At 38.0% G+C, this 25,438-nt stretch overlaps 2 protein-coding genes across 2 annotated transcripts in view; one reads left to right on the plus strand and one right to left on the minus strand.

Annotated features, from left to right (window-relative positions):
* The window catches only part of Sugct (succinyl-CoA:glutarate-CoA transferase), a 663,319-nt gene that overhangs the window by 558,561 nt on the left and 79,320 nt on the right, over positions 1 to 25,438 (minus strand). The gene's annotated exons all lie outside the window — the stretch shown is intronic.
* LOC101991781 (60S ribosomal protein L26-like) lies at positions 17,485 to 17,942 on the plus strand. Its single transcript, XM_005365445.2, has one exon. The coding sequence runs from the start codon at positions 17,500 to 17,502 to the stop codon at positions 17,935 to 17,937; it is 438 nt and encodes a 145-aa protein (XP_005365502.1). The 5' UTR covers positions 17,485 to 17,499; the 3' UTR covers positions 17,938 to 17,942.

The following is a 25,438-nucleotide window of genomic DNA, read 5'->3' on the forward strand; positions in this document are numbered from 1 at the left end:
CCCAAGATCATGGGAGATCTTTCCACTTTCTGGTGACTTCTTCAATTTCTTTCTTCAAAGATTTAAAGTTCTTGTCATACAAGTCTTCTACTTGTTTGGTTAGATTTACTCCTAGATATTTTATGCTATTTGTGGCTATTGTGAAGGGTGTTGATTCTCTGATTTCTTCCCCAGCTGAAAGAACTTAGACAACAATGAGGACACTAAGAGGGACTTAAATAGATCTAATCTACATGGGAAGTAGAAAAAGGCAAGATCTCCTGAGTAAATTGGGAGCATGGGGACCTGGGGGGAGGATTGAAGGGGGGAGGATAGAGGCAGGGAGGGGAGCATAGAAGAATGTAGAGCTCAATAAAAATCAAGAAAAAAAGAAAAAAGCCCCCCCCAACAAAAAAAGAAAAGAAAAGTATTGGGATTGTTCTTTGAAAGTCTGATTGAATTCATTATTGAGTCTGTATGAGCCTGACCTTGTTTTGCAGGATAGGCTGGGAGGAGGTACATAATTATAACTTCAGTCTCATTCTTTGTCATAGAACTGTCTAATGGTTAACCTCTTAGTTTGATTTCAATAGGTCATAGGTACCAGGAAATACAAGTTCTTTCCAGTTTCCCAATTTATTGGCATCTAAGGTTTTTGTTCTTGTTGCTGTTGTTTAGTTTTTTGAGATATGGTTGTTCTGCGTAACAGCCCTGGTTGTCCTGGAACTCCCTTTGTAGACCAGGCTGGCCTCAAATTCACAGAGATCTGGTTAACTCTGCCTCCCTAGTGCTGGGATTATAGGCCTGTACCATCAGTAAATGGCTGGAATCTAAGAGTTTAAGTTTTAAAACATTACTAAATTTCACTGATACCTATTACAATGACTCCTTTTTTAAATTATTTTTATTGAACTATATATTGTTCTCCACTTCCCTCCCCCCCTGTCCCTTATCCCCATGCTCCCAATTTTCTCAGGAGATATTGTCTTTTTCTACTTCCCATGTAGATTAGATCTATGTATGTATCTCTTAGGGTCCTCTTTGTTGTCTAGGTTCTCTGGGATTGTGAACTGTAGGCTTGTTTTTCTCTGCTTTATGTCTAAAAGTCATTTATGAATGAGTACATATGATATTTGTCTTTCTGGGTCTGGGTTACCTCACTCTGTGATGTTTTCCAGATCCATTCATTTGCCCACAAATTTCAAGATGTCATTATTTTTTTTCCATTTTATAAATGTACCACATTTTCCTTATCCATTCTTTGGTCGAGGGGCATTTAGGTTGTTTCCAGGTTATGACTACGACAAATGATGCTGCTATGAACATAGTTAAGGACATGTCCTTGTGGTATGGATTAAACATCCTTTGGGTATATACCCAAGAGTGGTATTACTGGGTCTTGAGGAAAGTTGTTTCCTAATTTTCTGAGAAATAACCATGCTGACATCCAAAGCAGCTGTGCCAGTTTGCACTCCCACCAGCAATGTAGGCGTGTTACCTTTACCCCACATCCTCTAAAACATATGTTTTTGACCTTGGCCATTCTTATAGTTGTAAGATGGGATCTCAGAGTTATTTTGATTTGTATTTCTCTGATGACTAAGAATATTCAACATTTCCTTAAGTGTCTTTCAGTCATTTTAGATTTCTCTGTTGAAAGTTCTCTGTTTAGGTCTATACCCCATTTTTATTAGATTATTTGTTCTTTTGATTACCAATTTCTTGAGTTCTTTGTACATTTTGGAGATCAAATCTCTATCTAATATGGGGTTGGTGAAGATCTTTTCCCATTCTGAAGGCTGTTGTTTTGTCTTGTTGAGCATGTCCTTTGATTGACAAAAGCTTTTCAGTTTCAGGAGGTCCCATTTATTATTTCTTTCAGTGTCTGTGCTACTGGGGTTATATTTAGGAAGTGATCTGTGTCAGTGTGTTCAAGTGTACTCCCCTCTTTCTCTTCTATAAGGTTCATTGTGGTTGGATTTATGTTGAGGTCTTTGATCAATTGGGACTTGAGTTTTGTATATGGTGATAGATATGGATCTATTTTCATTCTTCTACATGCTGATATCCAGTTATGCCAGCACCATTTGTTGAATATGCTTTCTTTTTTCCACTTGATATTTTTTGTTTTTTTGTCAAAAACCAGGTGTTCATGGGTGTGTGGATTGATATCTGTACCTTCAATTTAGTTCCATTGGTCCTCCCAGCAATGACTCCCTTTTATCTTTAATCTCATTAAGTTGAGTTTCTCTTTCTTTGATTAGTTAGGCAAAGGGTCAGACAGTCTTTTTTTTATCTTTTCAGATAGCCAAACCTTGTTCCATTGATTTTTTTCAGTCAGTCTTTTACATTTCATCAATTTCTGACATTATCATAACTATTTCTCATCTACTGACTTTGGTTTGGGCTTAATTTTGTTCTTCTTTTTCCACACCCCTAAAGTAAGTTACTTATTTGAGATCTGTCTAATTTTTGATATAGGCACTTATAGCTATAGGATTCTTTATTAGAGATGTTTTTATTATATCCCACAAGTTTTCATATGTTGTTTTCATTTTCATTCCATTCTAGGAGTTTTCATTTCTTTATTGATTTCTCCAATGACTCATTCATCATCCAATAGTATATTGCTTAATTCTATGAGTTTGTGTAAGTCTTTAGCTTCTTTTGCTGTTGACTTCCAGTTTTAGTTCACTGTGGTCTTATAGAACACAGACATTACTCAATTTTCTTGTATTTAAGAGATAATTTAGACAAAGTTCTATGGGCTGCTAGAGAAAAATGTATAATCTGTAATATTTGAATGGAATATCCTGTATAGGTCTATCATGTCTATTAGTTCTATTATATCATTTAGCTAAAATATTTCTGTGTTTATATTTTGCTGAAATGACCTATTTGTAAGGTAGGGTATTGAGGCTCAACTATTATTCTATTGTTTTTGTTAATTATTTTCTGATCTCCAAAATACATAAAAATTAAACATTAAAATTCTAAATAACCCAATTAAAAAGTGGTGTACTGAACTAAACAGAGAATTCTCAACAGAAAAATTTCAAATGGCCAAAAGATACTTAAGGACATGTTCAACTTCCTTGGCTTTCAGGGAAATGCAAATCAAAACAATTCTGAGATACCATCTTACTCCTGTTAGAATGGTTAAGATCAAAAACACTAACGATAGCTTATGCTGCAAGGGGAACACTTATCCATTGCTGGTGGGAATGAAAACTTGTGCAACCACTTTAGAAATTAGTGTGGTGGTTTCTCAGAAAACTGGAAATCAACCTACTTCAGGATCCAGCAATACCACTCTTGGGAATATACCCAAAAGATGCTCAATCATACTACAAAAGCATTTGTTTAACTATGTTCATAGCAGCGTTATTTGTAATAACCAGAACCTGGAAACAACCTAGATGCCCCTCAACTGAAGAATGGATAAAGAAAGTGTGGCACATCTACACATTAGAGTACTACTCAGAGGTAAAAAATAATAATAATAACATCTTGAAATTTGCAAGCAAATTGATAGAACTAGGAAAAAAAACATGCTGAGTGAGGTAACCCAGACCCCAAAAAACAAATATGGTACTCACTCATAAGTGGATACTAGGCATAAACAAAGGACATCGAGCCTATAGTTCATGATCCTAGAGAAACTAAGTAATAAGGTGAACCCAAAGAAAAACAAATATAGACCCTCCTGGAAACTGGAACAGAGAAAAAAATTAAGAGCATGGGGCAGGGGGTAGAAGGAAGGGGAGAAAGAGGGTGTTGATGAGAATTTGAGGGAATGGGACTGTCGAGATGGAGGAAGGACAGATACAAGAGCAAGGAAAGAGATATCTTGATTGAGGGAGCCATTAGGGAGGTATCAAGAAACCTGGCTCTAGAATAATGCCCAAGAACTCACAGGGATGACCCCAGCTAAGACTCTAAGCAATAGAGGAGAGGGTTCTGAACTGGCCTTACCCTGTAGTCAGACTGATGATTATTTTAAATATCACCATAGAATCTTCATCCAACAACAAATGGAACAGAGGCAATGACCCACATCAGAGCACTGGAATGAGCTCCCAAGGTCCAGTTGAAGAGTGGAAGAAGTGAGAGTATGAGCAAGGAATCCAAGACAATGAGGGGTTAATCCACTAAGACAGTTTGCTTGCGCTCACCAACTCCAACTGGACTGGGAGTCAACTCTGAATTGGGTTGACAGTTGGAGCAGACTAAGGGGCTACTGATAGTGACACTGGGATTTGTCTCTACAGCATATACTGGCTTCTTGGGATCCTATTCTCTTCGGATGTAAGCCTTGCTCAACCTAGATGTAGTAGGAAGGGCCTTAGACTTTCCACAGGGTGAGGTGCATGGCCCTCTCTTAAGATTGAGGGAGGTGAGGTGGGAGGGTCTGTGGAGGGAGTGAGAGGGGAGTGGGAGGAGGGGTGGGGGTGGGAATTTGGATTGGTATTTTTTTAAGTAATAAAGTAATAATAATAACAAATAAATAAAAATCACAATGTCCTCTTGGTTTATTATTCCATTAAGAGTTAATAAATAACATTCATTATTTCTTCTGACTGATTTTAGCTTACTTCTATTTTGTCAGAACAGTGACACCTGCTTTGTTTGCTAGGACCATTTGCTTGGAATCCACTTCTCCGTCCTTTCACCCTGGGGTAGTGTCTGTTTTTACGGTGAGATGCATTTCTTAGAGGCGAGAGATGGTTCTTGATTTTTAATACAATCTGTTGCCCAGTACATTTTGATTTGGGAACTAATATTCAGAGTTAAAGGTGGATATTTATTGCTGCAATTTTGTTGATTTGCAGTATTTGACATATTCCTATTGATTATTTACATATCTGTCTTTAAATAGCATCTTTTATTCCTTGCTGCAGTCTCATGAATATGATTATCTTTCTCTTTGGTCCAAAAGATCTCTTTAAGTATCTTCTGTAAAAATTGATTTAGTGGTCCTTTACCCTGTTTTTATTGTCAACATTTTTCCTTTTTTCCTTCAATTTTGAGAAATAATTTCGCTGTGTACATGTAGTCTTGTTGTCTACCATTGTCTTTCAGAGCATAGAATATGTTATTCCGAGTCCTCCTGGCCTTTCCATTTCTATTGGGATACCAGCTGTTATTCTGGTGGACCTTCCTTTTTTGTCACTTAGTACTTCTCTCTCAAAGCTTTTCATAAACCTTTGTTCTACATATTTAGTGTCTTAATTATAATATTATCTGGGGATGCTTTGTTGTAGAATTATCTGTTTGATGTTCTAAAGGCCTCCAATACCTAGAAGGGCAGTTTTCCTCCTAGATTTGAAAAAATAAGTGCTATAACTTTACTTAAAATGTTGTCTATGCCTTTTATTATAGAAGTAGTCTACATTTTCTGTTCATAATTTATATATTTGGTCTTTTCACAGTATCTCATAGATATTGAATGCACTATATATCATATTAATTTACCTTCAGAATCATTTGAGTGTTCTACTTCCTCTACCCTGTCTTCAAACTCTCATATTCTCTACTCCAATTGATTTATTTTATTGGTAAAGGTTTCTGTGGAGCATTTTATTTGACTTATCAATATTTTCATTTCCAATATTTCATTGTGAGGTTTTTTCTAGTGTTTTTATTACTTTACTAAACTCTACTTTCCTATTCTCTCGATTCCCTTATTTCATTCAGTAGTTTATTCATTTCAGTTTCATTCATCAGTTTATTTTGCCCTACTTTGAAAGACATATTCATTCTTTCAAATTCTTTATCTAAGATGTCCTCTAATTCACTCTCACTAGAAGTAATTACTGTGGAATTGGTTAGTTTTGAAGCAATAATATTATTTTGGTATTTTGTGTTTCTTGTGGGAATTTTTTGTATTGAGACTTGCATATTTGTGGTTAGGTTATTGGTTGATAATTTTCTGGGGCTTTTTGAATCACTATCCATTAACATGTTAAAATATGTAATATAGACTATGTTGTATCAAATAGTTAATGTATCATTATCTTTCTGTGGTAGACTAGTATTCAGGAAAACATATGCAATCCCTAGTACTTTACCAAGAGTAGAATACAGTGTGACAAACAGTAAGTATTAAACTGTGGTCCTAGTATAAGATACCATACAGTAAGTAGCCATTCTCTAAATTCTAATGAAGGAAAGTAAACAAAAGGTTATTTTATATTATTTTAGTTATTGTGAGTAGAACTGCAAAAGATAGAGGAAGGTAAATATAAGAGGAAGTAAACATAAGGGAAGAAGAGTAGGTACAAAAGAAAAAAATGAGACAATTTGAGTTAGAGGTGAAATGAAAAAAAGAAAAGGCTAAAGAAATACAATTAGATAACCTAAAATAGACCCAGCTCCTCGGAGCCTAAGATACAGAGATTCCCACAAATCATGCTAATATATGTTTAAAACTATGAAAAGAAATAAAAAGAAAAAATAAGGGGGAAAAGTAGAGAGGGTAAGAACTGATCAAGACCAAACTGGCCTGCTAACATGACACTGGGTATTTAAAAAGGACAATGACATGGAGAAATGCTCAGCAATTAAGGGCTTGCTGTTCTCACAGAAAATTAGGTTCCCAGCACCCACATTGTAGCTCACAACCATCCAGGACTCCAGTTCCAGAGGCTACAGTTTACCTTCTTTATTGATTCTTTGAGATATTCACAGTGAAGCCCAATTCTGCTCACCTTCTAGTCCTCCCATATTCTCCCCTCACCACTGCAGCACTCCTCTACCTAAAAGAGCAAAGCACAGTAAGCAAGCAAAGAAACAACACAAGAACAAAACCAAAAAACAAAAAAACAAAAATAACAACAAAAAATCACTTTGCTTCTCCTTTTTTCCTGCCTCTCCAAAACCCTTTGCACATCCTGGTGGCACTGGGGTCCTTGGTGTGTCACATAGTAAACCTTTTGTCCTATAAGCTTCACTAGAAAATGTTCACTGCAGTTTCTGGTACACCACCATAACTGGAATTCCTCTGGGTTATCCTGCATGCACCCCAAGTCTTGGAGAACCTACGCGTATTCTTCCACAGGAGCAGTCCCTTCACAAGCTCCAGCAGGTTCTAGATGGGGTAGATATTAGGGTGAATCAACCCAAGGCCTGGCTGTGGGCATGGTAGTAAGAGAGATGGTCAGTCTGGACTACTGGGGCCACCCATCTCAGGTGAGGAAACAGTGTGCAACAGATTACTTAAAAGAAAATTTTGAAATATATCTGGATCCTCATCTATACTCTTAGTGTGGTTCAGTTTTAAGAATAATAGATTAAACTAAAACTAAATTATCATACCAAGAAAATACATTGTTCTTAGAAATTCAGAACCAAATATACAGGTTCTTAAACTACCCTGAAATTACTGGCAATTGTCCAAACGATTTTCTATTCTACTAGGCCTATTAAAATCCATTTAAAATACAAAATTGCTGAAATTAAAAGTGAGTACCACACTTTTAAACATGAATTCGAATCATCATTCTACATATTAAACAGCAATTAAAGCATTAGAATTGGTGTAGACATTTATTTGAACAGAGCATTAGTCCTTTAAAATTAACCCTAAACATTTGTGTATAAAAACCTTCTACTGCTAAGGGGCAGTTAGTGCTAAACAATAAACTCACTTCTTATTGCTGCTGTAATAAATTGCCCCAAACATGGTGGCTTAACACAACCTAAATTTATTCTCTTAAAATTCTGAAGGGCAGAACTCACAGACGTTCTCAGTGAGCTAACATTTGGGTACTGATAAGGCTGGTTCCTTGCAGAAGCTCTCAAGTGAGACAGACTGTTTACTCGCATCTTCCAACTTCTGAAGGCTGAAAGCATGGCTCTATTTCAAAATCCATCCCAGTATCTTGTTACCTCTGTCAGACACCCCAAACTACTGACAAATCCTTCCATCTTCTTCATATCAAAGCCCATCATAATGATCTTCAATAACATCTCATCTTCAATATAATCAAAACTGTAATGAATCTTTACCATGAAAGGAGACCTATTCATAGGTGTTGAGGATCAGTTCATCCTTCAGTACCATCATACAACCTCTCAACACAGTAAGGAGAGAGAGAGAGAGAGAGAGAGAGAGAGAGAGAGAGAGAGAGAGAGGTATGGTTGTAATCACACTCGCCACCAAACCTGACAAACTGAATTCTATCCCCAGGACCTAGTGGAAAGAGAAGATCTGCTTCTACCAGTTGTCCTCTGACAGTGCTCATTGTAGCAATATGCCCTTACACACACACACACACACACACACACACACAAATAAATTTTAAAAGACAGGGGTGGTGGGACTTGAGATGGTTCAATGCTTGCTCCTCTATAGAGGACCTGAGTTGAGTTTCCAGCACCCACATTGGGCTTTCCACAAGAACCTGTAATTTCAGTTCCAGAAAATCTAATACCTTCCTCTGCCCTCTTAGGAACCAGGATCACACACACACACACACACACACACACACACACACACACAATCATTTTCTCCAAGAACACAAAATGAAGACCTTGCGTTCTCTGGTGATTATGGAGAAGTGTAAGAAGTCTATGGCTTGCTGAAGTGATAGAGGAGGGGAAGTGCACCAAGCAGAGCCTGTTTCCATGATAAGCTGTATCTAAGGGGAATGTAGAGGGCACTAAGAGAAGACTCTCTTCTGAAGAAGCATTTTGAAATGATTAAAAATGGAAGAGAAAATCTAGTGTTGTCAAACATATAGAGAAATGGGAAAACTCATAAACAACTGTTGTGTTTACAAAACTGCAGGCAGTTTGAAAAATAATTTGATAGTACCTTCATGTGCTGAACACAGTGGTGCCATATGAACGAATAAAGTCTAAAAGATGTCAACGTAACACTCAACCCAACAAGGTGTAAAATGTGGAGATAACTATACATTCTTCCCAATTGTTCTAAGAGTACCCTACAGCATATATCATTTACTAGGCAAAACTAAATAAATAAATAAGCTTAAGCCATTTAAATCATCCAGCGAATACCTTCCAAATACAATAGATAAAATGAGTAGTTAATAATATTAGACTATTTGGGAAATTCAGTAATGAATAAAAGAAATACTACATGTTTTAAAAACCACTAGACCAAAGGAGAAGTCACAAAGGCTATTTGAAATTACTGTGAGATAATTGCTTCTTAGGGAAAAATTTGTATCTGAACATGCATACTGTAGTGGCATTTCATTTGTATTTTAACAAATAAAGTTTGCCTGAAGATCAGAGAGTAAAAGAGTCCCACTGGTCAGTCTTCCAGATCAGGCAGTGGTAACACACCCCTCTAATCCGAGTAGCCACACTAGTTGCCACAGAAACTGGACAGTACATGCCTTTAATCCCAGAAGTGCGTGCCTTTAATATCAGCCCTAAAGAGGATTATAAAACAGGAGGAGACAGCTCTCAGTCACAATCTCATTCTGAGATTCTTGGAGGCAGGATTGCCATTTTTGGACTGAGGTCGAGGTAAGAGCCAGTGACTGGTTGCTTTGCTTTTCAGATCTTCAGATTGAACCCCAATTTCTGTCTCTGAGCTTTTATTTATCATGCTTCAGGCTACAATTTGTATATGTGTCTCAGATCCATAGCCCTAGAATTCTACATGAATACATTAGGAAAAGAATAGTAATTTAAATCCAAAACTAGAAAATAGAAGGAAACAGTAAAGAGAGTGGATGAGGAGAATGAACTAAAACAAAGTTTACTGACAACTATATGTGAAAATGCCATAATGAGAACGGCTAAGATCAAAAACACCAATGGCAGTTTGCTTATGCTTAGAGGATGTGGAGTAAGGGGAACACTCCTCCATTGCTGGTGGAAATGCAAACCTCTACAACCACTCTGGAAATCACTGTGGCAATTTCTCAGAAAATTGGGAATAAACCCACCTCATGACCCAGCAATAGTACTCTTGGGCGTATACCCAAATGATGATCAATCATACTACAAGGACATCTGTTTGACTATGTTCATAGCAGCATTATTTCTAATAGGCAGAACCTGGAAACAACTGGATAAAATAAATCTCAAAGTTGTTTTAATTTGCATTTCCATATTTGCTAAGGATATGGAAGATTTTTAAAATATTACCTAGACATTTTGTTTCTTCTTCAGTGAACTATGCAGGGTTGGGTGGATTTAATTGGAAAGGAGGACATAAGACAACACAGAAAGAGAAGAAAAAAGAAGAAAAAACACTGGATGTTTAGAAAATCTATAGGGAATTCATACTATGTTATATCTACCAAAAATTAAAATAATATATAACTATATTTGCACATATGTACATATAGTTTACTGATCTTCCCACAAGTCAATGACTATATAAGAAAAACCCCAACAACAAGCATGAAAAGTCTCTTTGAGTTGTTGGTCAGAGGAGTCCAAGAGACTATGAGAACAATACAGACTACTATTGTTGCCCTTGGTTAACTTTTACAAATTGAAGGTAAGTCCCTATTGTTGAAGATACCATGAAATTAAGATACAGGACTTCAAAGAATTGAACTGGGCCTTACTCAAAAGCCTTTTTCCTGAGAACTAGCTTCAATGGTACTGGAAGGTAATGCAAGCTGCCAAGCAAAAAGCAATAAGTAGTTTTATCAACGGCGATATCTATAAACCACAACAATGACTATCATGGCAATATATTTATTTTTTTACTTTTTATTTATTTGTTTACTAAAATTTCCACCTCCACCCATTCTCCTATTTCCCTCCCACTCTCCCCCTCCTTCTCCAGTCCTAAGAGAAGTCAGGGTGCCCTGCCCTGTGGGAAGTCCAAGGCCCTCCCCCTCCATCCAGGTCTAGGAAGGTGAGCATTCAAACAGACTAGGCTCCCAAAAAGCCAATACATGCAGTAGAATCAAAACCCGGTGTCATTATCATTGGCTTCTCAGTCCGCCCTCATTGTCAGCCACATTCAGAGAGTCCGGTTTGATCACTTCCTCGTTCAGACCCAGTCCAGCTGGCCTTGGTTAGCTCCCATTAGATCAGTCACATCGTCTCTGTGGGTGGACGCACCCCTCGCAGTCCTGATTTCCTTTCTCATGTTCTCCCTCCTTCTGCTCGTCATCTGAGCCTTGGGAGCTTAGTCCAGTGCTCCAATGTGGGTCTCTGTCTCTATCTCCATCCATGGCCAAATGAAGGTTCTATGGTGATATGCAATATGCCCAAGAGATGCCCAATCATACTACAAAAGCATTTGTTCAACTATGTTCATAGCAGCACTATTTGTAATAGCCAGAACCTAGAAACAACCTAGTTGCCCCTCAATAAAAGAATGGATAAAGAAGGTGTGGCACATATACACTTTAGAGTTCTACTCAGCAGTAAAAAACAATATCTTGAATTTTGCATGCAAATGGATGGAAATAGAAAACACTTTACTGAGTGAGAAAACCCAGACCCAAAAAGAGGAATATGGTATGTACTCATTCATAAGTGGATTCTAGCCATAAACAAAGGACATTGAGCCTATAGTTCGTGATTCTAGAGAAGCTAAATAAGAAGGTGAACCCAAAGAAAAACATATAGTTATCCTCCTGGATATTGGAAGTAGACAAGATCGCCGGGCAAAAGTTGGGAGTGGGGAGGGAAGGTTTGGGGGGAAGGGGAGATGGGGAGAGAGAAGGGAGAAGGGGAGGACTGGGAAGAGCTTGGGGGAATAGGATGGTTGAGATGGAGGAAGAATGGATATTGGAGCAGGGAAGAAGATATCTTAACTAAGGGAGCCATTGTAGGGTTGGCAAGAGACTTGGCTCTAGAGAGGTCCCCAGGTGTCCAAGGGGATTTCCCCAGCTAAGTCCATGGGCAGCAGAGGAGAGGGTGCCTGAACTGGCCTTCTCCCATAACCACACTGATGGCAATATATGTCTAAAAGTACAAGAGTGGCACTTACATCTTGGTGGTAAACAACAGCTCTCTAATTAAAGTTAGGGTCACTCTACAGGAAGGTAATCATGCCTGATCCTAAAAATATCCCCAACTTCTCACAGCTAGTGAGGTCCTAGATTTTAGAGGAGAATCTACTATTGCCACTTTCCTAAAATGTATGACTCCTAACTGCATTCAAAAAACGTATCCTTATACCCACAGGTAAGTACAGATCCCAACCTGCATCAAAGAAGCTTTTTTTTTTCAACTGAAGGAGACAGTTACAGAAAGTAACTGATCAAAAAACAGGGAAGAATTGACTGTGGGATGCCCAGCCTTAACTGATAAATCTATAACACAACTTCCACACCTAAGACTCAGAGAAAGGCAGAAAAATTTTAAGATACAGAAGATCATGAAATCTGCTGCAAAATAATGTCTTCTATACATATAACAAGGAGGCTGTATCCTTGAACTCTCAACAATATTCTTTCTTTAAGAAAAAAATCTTGAATAATGAAAATATCAATTGACATGCCAACATAGATATGTAAAAGAGAATCACCATAGATTATATGCTCCTGTACCTTTCAATCCCCTACCTGCACCTCAACATAATTTTGTTGTTTAGCTCCAGTTCCGTCCTAAATGTACAAGTTTATCTTTTCCTTATTTACAGATCTTTCTTACCATGCTTCTTCCAGAACAATCTGATTAGGTAAAATAGACATAGTGTCTAATAGTCACAGTACTCTAGGGGCATAAAAATATTTAATTATAATTTCTTTCTTTAAAATTATAAAAACAAAAATAACAATGTAATAACAGCAAACAAAATAATGAACTGTATTCATCCTTATAGCAATGAAATTACACAATATATTTTTGAATATTTTGTAGAAAAAAATCCATAAATGTCAAGTTCCTAGGGTAACAGATGTTAAAATGAGCCTGAATTCTTCTGCATCTGCCCAGGTGTAGATTCCTCCCCAATTCAAGCAAGTCTGCTCTGGCCTCATAAAAAACCAGAGGTCACTATGTGAATATTCATTTCAAATCTTGACTTATAATGGTGGATTTGTAACTTTATAAATATATCAGAATGATTAAGTTGACATTTAAGTGGATTTTATATATACTTCGATAAAATTAAACTTAAAAAGTAAATGAATATTACAAACACAATATATCTTACAGAAAAAATGATAAATTTCAGATGAGTATACTTGCTTTTGATTCTGAAAGTTTACTGACAAAACTTTGCACAACAACTTAAGCTTTTATAAATTCTAACATGTTTATGTACATGCAACATGAGCACTTTCAAATATAGGGAAAGACTTTGGTATTAAAGTGACTAAATGCTCTATCTGTGAAAATAACTGCGGAACTAAAACACTAACTCACTATAGAATAATTAAGGCAGCCTGGATACAATTACGTACAGGAAGGATATTAAACTTACAAAAGATATTTCTGAAAGCCACAACAGAAGAGTCAGAACAGCAGAGTAATTGGAACCACATCCACACCCACTTCCTTGCTCTTTACCAATATCATCTAAGGACACAGTATTTAGATGCTGACATTAGACAATCTTGAGTGAACAACTCTAAATCATATTAAGACTAAAAGAAAATCAAAAGAATTTTATGACAAGGGTTAAAAGTTTATAGCTTTGAAAGTACAAAATATTTGGTGCCCACAACAAACCACATCCCGGGCACCATTATGTCTCCACAGTGAACTTGCTTAAATGGTTTTGTTGTGGTTGAGGCAATCATCTCTGAGTTAATAATTAGCTACTATTCAAATCAAGCCTAATTTGTCTATTGTACAGTAGATCACTTTTACGAAAGTTCAAAATCACATTTCTAGTGACTGACATTCAATGTCATTCATCATCCTATATAATGCAATCAAATCAAGCTTTGGCCACTGTATGAAAAAAAATTATTTTCCAGGCAGCTGAAACTAAAAACAAGTGCTACGTGCTACAGTAGGTGAACAAATATTTATATAAAAATAAACAGAAGTTTTCTATCATGCTACTTTGAAAAGTGTCTAAAATAACATTTCTCATATACATAAAGCAGATTATAATCATTTTGTGGTTTTGTTTTAGAATCTAGACTCTATATGTGTTTTTAAAATTGAAAGAAAAAGTAAAACTAATCAATATTCCTCTATTGTAAAAAGTTATAGATATAATAATAGTTTGCTAGTATGTAACTTTTAAACCTCAGCATATTTCTAACCCTCTGAAATATATTACACTAACAAAATAAACCTAATGATAGCCATCAATACAATACTTTCCAATTTGCAATGCTTTATTCATATCCTTTTATTGCATTTCATCTTTAAGTAGTCATGTATGCCAGTATGGTAAATACTTATGGATTATCTACTCAACACTCATAGTCCCCTTAGTCAAAAGAATCACATATAATTCTTTGTGGAAGCATCTCTTACCCAGTCCCATATGGGGTGAATACAGTTAACAGCTAGTGCCAGCATGGCTTAACCCATTCAGCAAGTTCTGACTTTTGGTCCTCAATTCAATTTCAACAGTCAGTCAACACTAAACTTTCCTGATATAAGCAAACAAGGTCTTCAATGGAAAAAAAAGATGAGCCAAATAATAAATGCATGTAATTAGAGCCATCTGACGTTTGACAAAAATTTCTAAGATATAAAGTGAGGAATAACAGTATCATTAACAAATGGTGCTCGGGAAATTAGATGTCCATGTGTAAAATTATTAAACTATACTCACATCTAACACACTGCACAAAAATCAACTTCAGATGGATCAAAGACCTCAAAGTGAAACGTGAAATGTTGAAAATACTAGAAGAAAATATGGCAACTCCTTATAAGACACTGGTGCAGGAAAGAACATTCTGAATGGGACTCCTTTCATTCGGGACTTAAGGTCAACAATTCACAAAAGGAAATCTCAAAAACTAAACTTCTAAGGGGCAAGGGAGACAATCAGACAAGTTAAGAGGAAGCAAACAGAGTGAAAGAGAATCTTTGGCAGTTACAAATCTGATAAAGGATTGATATCTACACTATGCAAAAAAGTCAAAATACAAAGAATGAGGACATAGATGGCTCAATTAAAATGAGATATGGATATGAACTGAGAATTCTCAGAAGAAATAGAAATGGTTAAGATACATTGGAAATGTGTTCAACAGCCATAGCAATCCGGAAAATGCAATTTAAAACTACTTTGAGGCTTAACATCCTACTCTTAACATCCTATGTTCAGCTGTGCTCATTGTCCTATCCAAAATAGCTATGAAATGAACAAAAGCTAAATAACCTTCATCTGGTAAATGGAAAATAAAAACATGGCTTATACACGCAATGGAATATTATTCAGATGTAAGGAAAAATGAAACTTGAAAGTAAATGGATGGAACTAAAAATTATATAGAGATATAGATATTTTTTTGTTTTCATCTTATTTTATTTTTTTTATTTATTAAAGATTTCTGTCTCTTCCCCGCCACCGCCTCCCATTTCCCTCCCCCTCCCCCAATCAAGTCCCCCTCCCTCCTCATCCTGAAGAGCAATCAGGGTTCCCTGCACTGTGGGAAGTCCAAGGAACCCCCACCTCCATCCAGGTCTAGTAAGGTGAGCATCCAAACTGCCTAGGCTCTTACAAAGCCAGTATGTGCAGTAGGATCAGAAACCCATTGCCATTGTTCAATGCACAAAACTCAAGTCCAAATGGATTAAAGACCTCAATATCAGTCCGAACACACTGAACCTGATAGAAGAGAAAGTGGGAAGTACTCTACAACACATGGGCACAGGAGACCACTTCCTACGTATAACCCCAGCAGCACAGACATTAAGGACCTCATTGAATAAACGGGACCTCCTGAGACTGAGAAGCTTCTGTAAAGCAGAGATATAGATAATTTAAATGAAGTTATGCCACTTGAGTTAAACGCCTTCAAGAGACATAGACTAACAAAACTTCAGCACCAGACACTTCAGCACTTTTGTTGGTCAGGGGAGTACAAGAGACTCACAAAACAATGTAAGTTGTTGTGTTTCCCTTGTTTACCTCCCAGAAGTTGAAAGCAGTTCTCTTGCTGAAGACACTGTGCACTTTGGACTGGGATCATTTAGGGTGGATCTGACCCAAAAGCCTCATACCCAAAGAATTAGTTTTCAAAGTACTGGAAGGTGATATGCAAGCTGCTATGTGAGAAAAGCAATCAATAGTTATATACAACATTGATTACTATGAATCACAACAGTGACCAGGATGGCAAGATATCCCTAAAAGTGCAATAGTTGCTCATACATCTTGGTGATAAACAACAGTTCTCTATTAAGACCTAAAGCACACTAAACAAGAGGTAAACCATACCCGATAATAGAAACCTAGCCAACTATGATTAATAAGGTCATGGACTGTGGTGGGGACTAGAAACTACTACTGTCACTTTCCTAAGCCAGTTGTCTCAGCTAGCTTTATATCACTGAGATAAAACACAGTGACCAAAAGCTACCTGTGAAGGAGTTTATTTCAGCGAACAAGTCTCAAGTTATACTTCTCAGAGAAGTAAGGAAAGGGATCCAAGGCACGAACCATGAGGCAGAAGCTGAAGCAAAAGCCACAGAGAAATGTTGCCTACTAGCTTGCTCCTCGCAGCTTGCTCAGATGCCTTTTTTTTTTTTTTACAACTTAGGAGCATCTGCTCTGGTATGGCATGGACTGTGAATGCAATGTGACTTCTACATCAATCAATAATAAAAAAAATGCCCCACAGATCAATCTGTGTGTGGAAGGAGGTTTTCAATTAAGGGACCTTCTTCCCAATGACTATAGCTTATATTGAGTTGACAAAACTGGCCAGCACACCAGTATAATTCCTAACTACATTTCATTTTAAATACTTGTCCTTATGCCCACAAATAAGTGTAGATCTTATCCTTAATCATAGAAGCTTCCTTTTGCAGCAGGAGATCATTGCAGAAAGTCACAACATTGACAACACTACTCTTACACCTGGCATTGAAACCCTTTTTTTGAGTTATTGGTCAAGGAGTATCCAAGACACTCCCAAACAACTTAGCCTATTGTCATTGCTCTCGGTTGCTTCCCAAAACTTGGAGGTGAGACCCTAATGTTAAAGACACCATGCACTTCAGACAGGGGACTTGGGGGAATCAGGACAGTACTGACTTGGAAGCCTCCTCCCTGAAAAATAGATTCCACAGTATTAGAAGGTACTACCAAAGCTGTCAAAGGAGATGTGCTGTTTAGTTTTTGTTTGTTTGTTTGTCAATGTGACGTAAACTAAGGGAATCTAAGAAGAAAGAACATCAGAGTGTTAGGCGGGTTGTGGCGGGCAATCCGCAGCCATCCGTGCCGAGGCCGCAAGGCTCTCTGTCCCAGGGCCCAGAGACTGTCCTGCTGACCCGACATTAGCCAGGGCCATGGCGGGACAGGGCGGGGGGAGGGCACAGTGGCGATGTCGTTGATTAAATAGTCCGGAATCAACGCTCGTTAGACCCCCGGCCAGTCGGAGGGGTTCGGCAATGCGAGGGCCGCCCTAGTTTGCAGGCTCAGCCAAAATGAAGTTCAGTCCCTTTGTGACTTCTGACCAGAGCAAGAACCGCAAACGGCATTTCAATGCACCTTCTCACATTCGGAGGAAGATCATGTCTTCCCCCCTTTCCAAAGAGCTGAGACAGAAGTACAATGTTTGCTCGATGCCCATTCGAAAGGATGACGAAGTTCAGGTTGTCTGGGGACACTACAAAGGCCAGCAGATTGGCAAAGTGGTCCAAGTGTACAGGAAGAAATACGTCATCTACATTGAACGGGTGCAGCGGGAAAAGGCTAATGGCACAACTGTCGACGTGGGCATCCACCTCAGCAAGGTGGTGATCACCAGGCTAAAGCTGGACAAAGACCGAAAGAAGATCCTGGAAAGGAAAGCCAAGTCTCGACAAGTAGGAAAGGAGAAGGGCAAATACAAGGAAGAAACGATAGAGAAGATGCAGGAGTAGGGGCGTCTCACAGTTTTCATTAAAGACTGCTTGAGTAGTCCAAAAAAAAAAAAAGAAGAAAGAACATCAATTGAGAAAATGCCTCCATAAGATTGGTTGATAGGCCACTCTGTGAGGCATTTTCTTGATTATTGATCAATGTGAGAGGGACCACTGTAGATTGTACTACCATGGGCAGGTAGTTTGGGGTTGTTATAAGAAAGCAGGTTGAACAAGCCACACAGAGCAAGCCAGTAAGTAGTACCCCTCCATGGTCTGTTTCATTCCTGCTCCAGATTCCTGGCCTGCTTGAGTTCTGCTTTAAATCCCTGAATGATGGACTGTTATCAAGACATAGAAGCCATTTTTGTCATGACTAGAACAAGAAAAAAGACATCCAATAATCCCAACCAGTTGTAAAGCCTGTGAACCACAATGACCAGCCTGGCTAGATATCCCTAACGGTGCAACACTGGCACTTATATTTTCAGGGTGACCAGCAGCTATCAAATTCAACTGAAAGCCTGCTTAATATGAAGGAATTCATGAATGGTACTGTAAACCTAGGCAACTTCCCATGACTAGAGATATCATAGAACCTAGATAAAAACCCATTGCTAGTATTTTTCTAAACCAAATGATTTCTAACTCTATTACAAATATTTACCTTTATACCTACAAATAAGTGTAGCTCTCAGTCCTCATCAAAGAAGATTCTTTTATCAGCATATTAAGGAGTTACAAAAACATGCAACTGGTCAAATGTAGAGAATAAGTGACCATGGGGTGCCCATCCCCAATTGGTATTATCTAGAATGCTGTTCCTATACCTGGGGTTCAGGAAAAATTATGGATGAAGAGGAAGAGTTTAAGAGCCTAAGGACCAGAACACCTGCAGCTAGATAGAGTCTTCAAGACATAAGAGAAATGCTACAATTATAAAACATCAACCATATGGTGACTTGGATAAATTTCATCACCAGTCCACATGCAAACATGGATGGGGGAAAGTTCACAAGGTTCCCTCTTTATGCAGAGCTACAGAAAATCAATGGCTGCTAAGAGAAAGATAATTCACTGTCTTCAGGGACAAACCCCCTTGACCAGTTATCCAATACCAATAGTCATTGCTCAACACAGGCACAAAGAAATATACACTATTCGAACTTAGTAGGTGACTTAGTTAGGGTATCTATTGGTGAAGAGACACCATGACCACAGCAACTCTTATAAAGAAAAACATTTAACTGAAACTGGCTTACAGTTTCAAAGGTTTAGTCCATTATTGCCATGGCAAGAAGCATGGCAGCATGCAGGCTGACATGGTTCTGGAGAGTAGCTAAGCATTCTACATTTTGATCCACAGGCAACAGAAAGAGACTGAGTGCCTCGCTGGGCATAGTTTGAGCATATAAGACCCCAAAGTCTGCCCCCACAGTGACACACTTCCTCCAACAAGGCCATACCTTCTAATAGTGCCATTCCCTATGGGCTAAGCATTCAAACGCATGAATCTATAGAGACCATTCCTATTCAAATTACCACAGTAAGGTGTGTGTGTGTGTGTGTGTGTGTGTGTGTGTGTGTGTGTGTGTGTGTGTGTGTAAAGCAACCTTAATTATAGAAGAACAGATCATGAATCTGAGAGGAAGTTGGGGGCATTAGAAGGACTTGGAAGAAAGAAGGAGGGATAGAAATGATATAAATACTAAACTTAGGTATGAAATTCTCAAACATATTAGAAAATTTATATTGAAAAACCCAGAAAGATAAATGCCACATATTCTCTCTCACCTGTGGTTCCTAGATCCAAATTTTCAAATGAGAGTATAGAACATATAACTGTAGAAACCAAGAAAATATAAATGGGCCATGGTAGGGAGGGTATTCTGAGGAGAATAGCAGGATGTCAGTGACATGAAGACAGAAACAGAGAAAATGACAGCGGTTCCCACTGGAGAGGGAGGTAAGAGGTCAACACAGGAGGAAAAGAAGAGAAGGGAGACAAATAACATTAGGATTGTTAAATAAAGACTCAAGGAATCACATTATTTCATATTTACCTAAAATTATGTTTTCAAGTATAGGAGTACATGTATGTATAAACCACACATACACATACATATATATCATTATACATAATATATTATATATACATAAATAAAGTTATGCCATTTGAGCTGACAAAGGTCCCCACAAGAAGCATACACTAACAAAATCCCTACTACTCCAGCCACAAAAAACTTCCTTTCAAGTGTTTGACCAGGGTGGTCCATTTATCTCTGAAGACAACATAGGCTACTGTTGTTGTCCTTAGCTGCCTCTCAGAGCTTGAAGGTAACAACCTTTTACAGAAGAGACTACATATTTAAGGCACAGGACTCAGATGATTAAAGCTGTATCTAACCTGAAAGTCTCCTTCCTGCAATGAAGCTTCCACAGTGCCAGAAAGTACAGTGCAAACTGCCAAAGGAGCAAAGCAATTAATGGTTCTTCCTAGCTGTTAAGTCTATGAACCACAACAGTGACCAGCACAGAAAAGATCACCATAAATGTGCATGTGGTAATTTGAATAAAGAGTCCACCGTAAGTCTTGGGCATTTGAATGCTAGGCCCACATTGGTGGCTCTTTAGGGAGGCATTGGTGGCGGAAGAATGTCACTAGGGGCACACTTTGGGGTTCAAGACTCATGTCTTCTTGAGTTAGCACTGTTTCCTGTATGTGGTTGTGAAGACCAGCCATCTGTCACCAGCTACTTTCACTCCTCCATCATACATTCTAAACCTCTGGCACTGTAATCCTATAATAAACTCTTCCTTCTATAAGTTGCTTTGTTCATAAAGTTTTATTACCGTGATAGAAGGGTAAATAAGACAATACAATAAATGACACTTACATTTTGGTAAAAACCAACAGTTGTCCAAATGAATTTAAGGCTCTCTCAGTCATGCCTGCCCCTAGAAACCTACTCCAATTTCCTGGGGCTTAGTGCTGTCTGAAAAGAGGATCTACTACCACCAAACTTTTAGACCAGCATAAACCCTAACTATATTCTAAACCTTAACTTTAAACCCCTTATACCTTTAAGTAAGTGTGCCCCTCATGCCTCACCAAAGAAGCGTCTCTTTACCAGAAAGGCATCAGGAGCAGGAGTCATGCAGGTCACATTGCCTTAGCAATCATGAAACAAATAAAAAGAAGTGGGGCCTAGCTATAAAACCTGCTGTTAGGGACCCATTTCCTCTGGTAAGATTCTATCTCCTAAAGTCTCCATAACTATCCCAAACAGAGCCACCAGCTCATGAGCCAAGCATTCAAATTCAGAACGTTTTGCATTCAAACCACATTTGGACTCTGAGCCCATTCTGTGCCAATGGCTAACTCAACAGTGCAAAATGCATTAAATCAACTTCAAAATTTTCCCATAGACAATAACAGCCCCAACACTTTAAAAATCCAAATACTCTTTTGAAAGACAATCTCCTATGTTGAGCTACATACTTAAACAAGGTATATACTTCCAATTTATAATGACACCGAATACACATTCCCACTCTAAGAGGGAGGAGTGGAAACATATCAAGGAAAAAGATTGCCAAAAAGAAGACCAAAATCCTTCAGGGCAAACAGTTCATCCTGAAGCACCAAATCAGGCATCATGGACTCATGATGGATTCTTCTGTTCTCCAGAGGGTTTGGCTGGCCTGGTTATGTATAACACCCATAATCTTTCTTTTACACAGGCTTCATTCCACATATGGCTCTTTCCTTGACAGATGTCCCATGGTCCTGGCATCTCGAACATTCTGGGGCTTCCACTGCAACTGGGACTCATAAAAATCTCAGCTTCATGCAAGCTCTTTACAGAAGCTCTAACACTGCCACACATTGCCTGGCCTCAGCAGCTCCCCGTAACTTTGGAGTAAGGGTTCATGATCACTCAGTCTTGCATCGTTCATGCTAACGATATCAGTACAATTTAGACTACTTTGCCAAGCTCTACCTGAGCCCCAGATGTAACCTGGCTGTTTTGAACCACAGTTGTAATTTCCTGGATGATGAATCTGCAATATCACTTTTCTTAGGCAATTGTTTCCAGGAAAAGAAAAATTCTGTGGTGTTCTTAGTCAAGCTGCTTTCTCCGTTTAAATAAATTTGCATTTTTACAAGTTAGGGCCTTTGATGGTTGGAATCTTGCCTTTAGGGCACTTTTCCTATTGAAGACAGTGAGGCTACTCTTTAACAATTATAAATGCTTTATCCTCTAAATGTTCTGCTCCTTGTCCACCCTTTTAAACTTGTTAACATTCCTTGGTAAACTACAGGTATTTCATTTTTGGCTCTCACTGTCAATCTGATTAAGAATGGTGAGAAGTAGCCACATCACAGACTGAAGGCTATGCTACCTTGAAATTTCTCCTACCAAGGAAATTAGTCTATTGCTTTTCAATTCAGCCTCACGCATGCTCTCACCCCATGGGCAAAACACAGCCACGTTTCTTTGCCCAAATGTAATTATAGCAAGCCCAGTTCCAGACAGAATCTTTGTTTTCCTCTGAAACCTCGCTTAGTAGTCCAGGCCTCCACTGTCTGCACACGACTAATCATTCTGGTCTTCTAAATTCCCCACCAGAAAATTCCATTAAGTTCTCCTCACAACACTCTGAGGATTTCCTAGCCCCAAGTTCCAAATTCTTCCACACTCCTTCTGGTAGCTTGAGTGTATTTGGTCCCCATAATCCCATAGGGAGCAGTTCTACTAGGTGATGTGGCTTTGTTGGACTGGGTATGGCTTTGTTGGAGCAAGTGTGTCCCTGTTGAGGTGGGCTTTGAGATTTCCCCTGCTCAGGATACCTTCCAGTGTTTCAGTGGACTTGCGGTTGCCTGAAAGATGTAGGACTCTCAGCTTCTTCTCCAACACCATGTTTGCCTACAAGCTCTCATGCTCCCTGCAATGATGATAATGGACTGGACCTCTGAACTGTAAGAGTGCCACCCCAATTAAATGTTTCCTTTACAAGAGTAGCTGTGGTCATGGTGTCTCTTCACAGCAATAAAAACCCAAACTAAGACATTCATCCTGCAAGCCAGTTCTAAAGCTAAAACCTTCAAAATTAGGTTTATAAAAACAAAAGCCCCACTTCTCAGTTTTATATGTTGATTACTTTTCTTATTACCATAGCCAAATACCTGAGAAGACACTATTTAAGTGAAGAAGTATGTTTATTCTGGCTCACAGTTTCAGGGGATCCCTCCACAATGACAAAGGAGGAGGAACAGCAGGAAGAGAAGGCATGGTGGCAGGAGCAGAGTCTAGCAAGTCACACTGTGTTAGCAGTAAGGAAGCAGACAGAGAACAGGAAATGGGGACAGGCTATAAAACCTCCAGACCCACCTGCAAAGGCACACTTCCTCTGGCAATTCTCCACGCCCCTCCCCCCCACCAGAGGCTCCATTGCCTTCCCAAAACTATCATCTTGGAACTAAATTTTCAAACATATCTATGGAAGATATTTATCTTTCAAAGTATAATATCACCGATTACTTAATATTTGACAAAATTGAGCTGAGCATTAAATATGCTGTGAAAAGCACAAAAAAACATTTTCCTTAAACTATTGAAGTTTACAGTCTCAAGAATCAACATGGATACCATGTCAAAATACACACACACATACACACACACACATTAATGACTTTAATAAATATCTGTGTGTATGTGGTCATAAATTTACTCATTGTGAAGTAGTCTTGCAAGTGAGAATATATTCTACATGGGGAATCACCAATTCAGTGCTAGAAGATTATTTAACCTCTACTATACTCTATTAGAAGTTTCCAAAGTTAATGTATTCATTAATAATTGAGTATAAGTAAAGAAGTTAGTATAGACAAAACTATGACTATCAACATTATTTGGGAGATTAATGAAAAATGAAAAATAAAAAAATCTTCCATTCAGGAATGTTAAGCTTTTAAAGACACACACAGTAGGACCTACAAAGCCTAGAGCCCTGTAAGATTACACATATCACACACCTATGAAACTTCCATGTCTTCAACATTTAGTGGATATATAAGTTGTATTTGGTGGCTTAACTTATCTGAGGTTCATCACAGCTATTAGCACAGACAAAGAAAAGACTTTAGCTCCTTCCTATAACTACCATCTATGGCTTTCTGTGGAGAAGCAAGATAACTCATTTGAAGAGAGTTCTTTTGTCCTTTTATAAAACCATAAAAATTCTGACAGTGATTCAATGTTACCGTTAAGAACTGATACACACTATTTTACCATCAACCATATTGACTTTTTTATTTCTATACACCTCCTTAATTTTGCCTAAGAGAAAAAGTATCCAATGTAGTGTTCCAAGTTTACTATTTTCCCATGTATGCCACTTAAATCTGAAACTCCCAACTGAGATCCCTATGTCTAGAAAGTAATTTTCCCACAGTAAAATGTCTCCTTGCACAAATTAGGTATTTTCTTTTTCCTATCCCTGAAAAATTATCTATTCAGAATCAACTTCCACATATGGTACAGCATCTGGGTCTGATCCAGTAAAGGAGGCACAATGTCATGCAAAAAGTGAATTAACCCTTCCTCTTCTCCAGTCCTGTGCTTGCTACAGTGTAACTTTAACTGTCTAAGCCAGGGAGATAAGTCTAGGGGGAGAGTCCTAAGAGTTAATAGCATGGGTGTACAAAAGGATATCTTTATTTGCATCAACCTCTGACCTAAACAATTATGAAAACAAGCAATGAAACCAACCGAGTATTAGCAATATCTATGACTTGATCACTGATAATTTTATATATTCTTTCATATCATTTTCATTTCATATCATATTATCTATTGCATATTTCTTGAAATATCATTTCTTCTTAACATTACATCAAAATATTAATGGTTTTGCAATCACTATTATATCAGCAGAGGCTAAAGCAGAAAAATGTCCAGTTCAAAGTCTCCCTAGGCTTATGTTTTGAGTTCAAGATCTGTCAATTTAGGGAGACCATCTCAAAAATGAAGAATAAAAAGAGGGCTTGGAAAATAGCATAGGAGCAGAGCACTTACCTAGAATAGTTCAATTTCCATAAATTTTAATATGTTAGTAAAAGCCAAATATTATGACCACACAAAAATGATTTTTATATTGAGATAAATGTATTTCCATATAACTTAGTTCTTTAGGAATCCAATTACCTCATCTTATGAACTTAAAAATATGATTCCAAGGAAAGGTCAATATATTTCACCAGACTCACAAGAGAATCCATGGCACATAAAAAGTGAAGAAATGGCATCAAAGGAAGTTATGGCACTCATAGGATAATGACATAGAGGCGTCTGTGCTGTGGTCTCACAAGGAGTACTGGAAGCATTCTAGGACGAGAAGACTCAGGAATTCTAACTCAACAACAGTGTTGGAATTGTAACAAAGCTGTCATAAATTTTTAACAATTTCATATTTAAATTATTTCAAATGAAAGCAAATACATCAAAATAATGCAGTT

Source organism: Microtus ochrogaster, unplaced genomic scaffold (genome assembly GCF_000317375.1).
Source record: "Microtus ochrogaster isolate Prairie Vole_2 unplaced genomic scaffold, MicOch1.0 UNK2, whole genome shotgun sequence".
Taxonomy (NCBI): Eukaryota; Metazoa; Chordata; class Mammalia; order Rodentia; family Cricetidae; genus Microtus; species Microtus ochrogaster.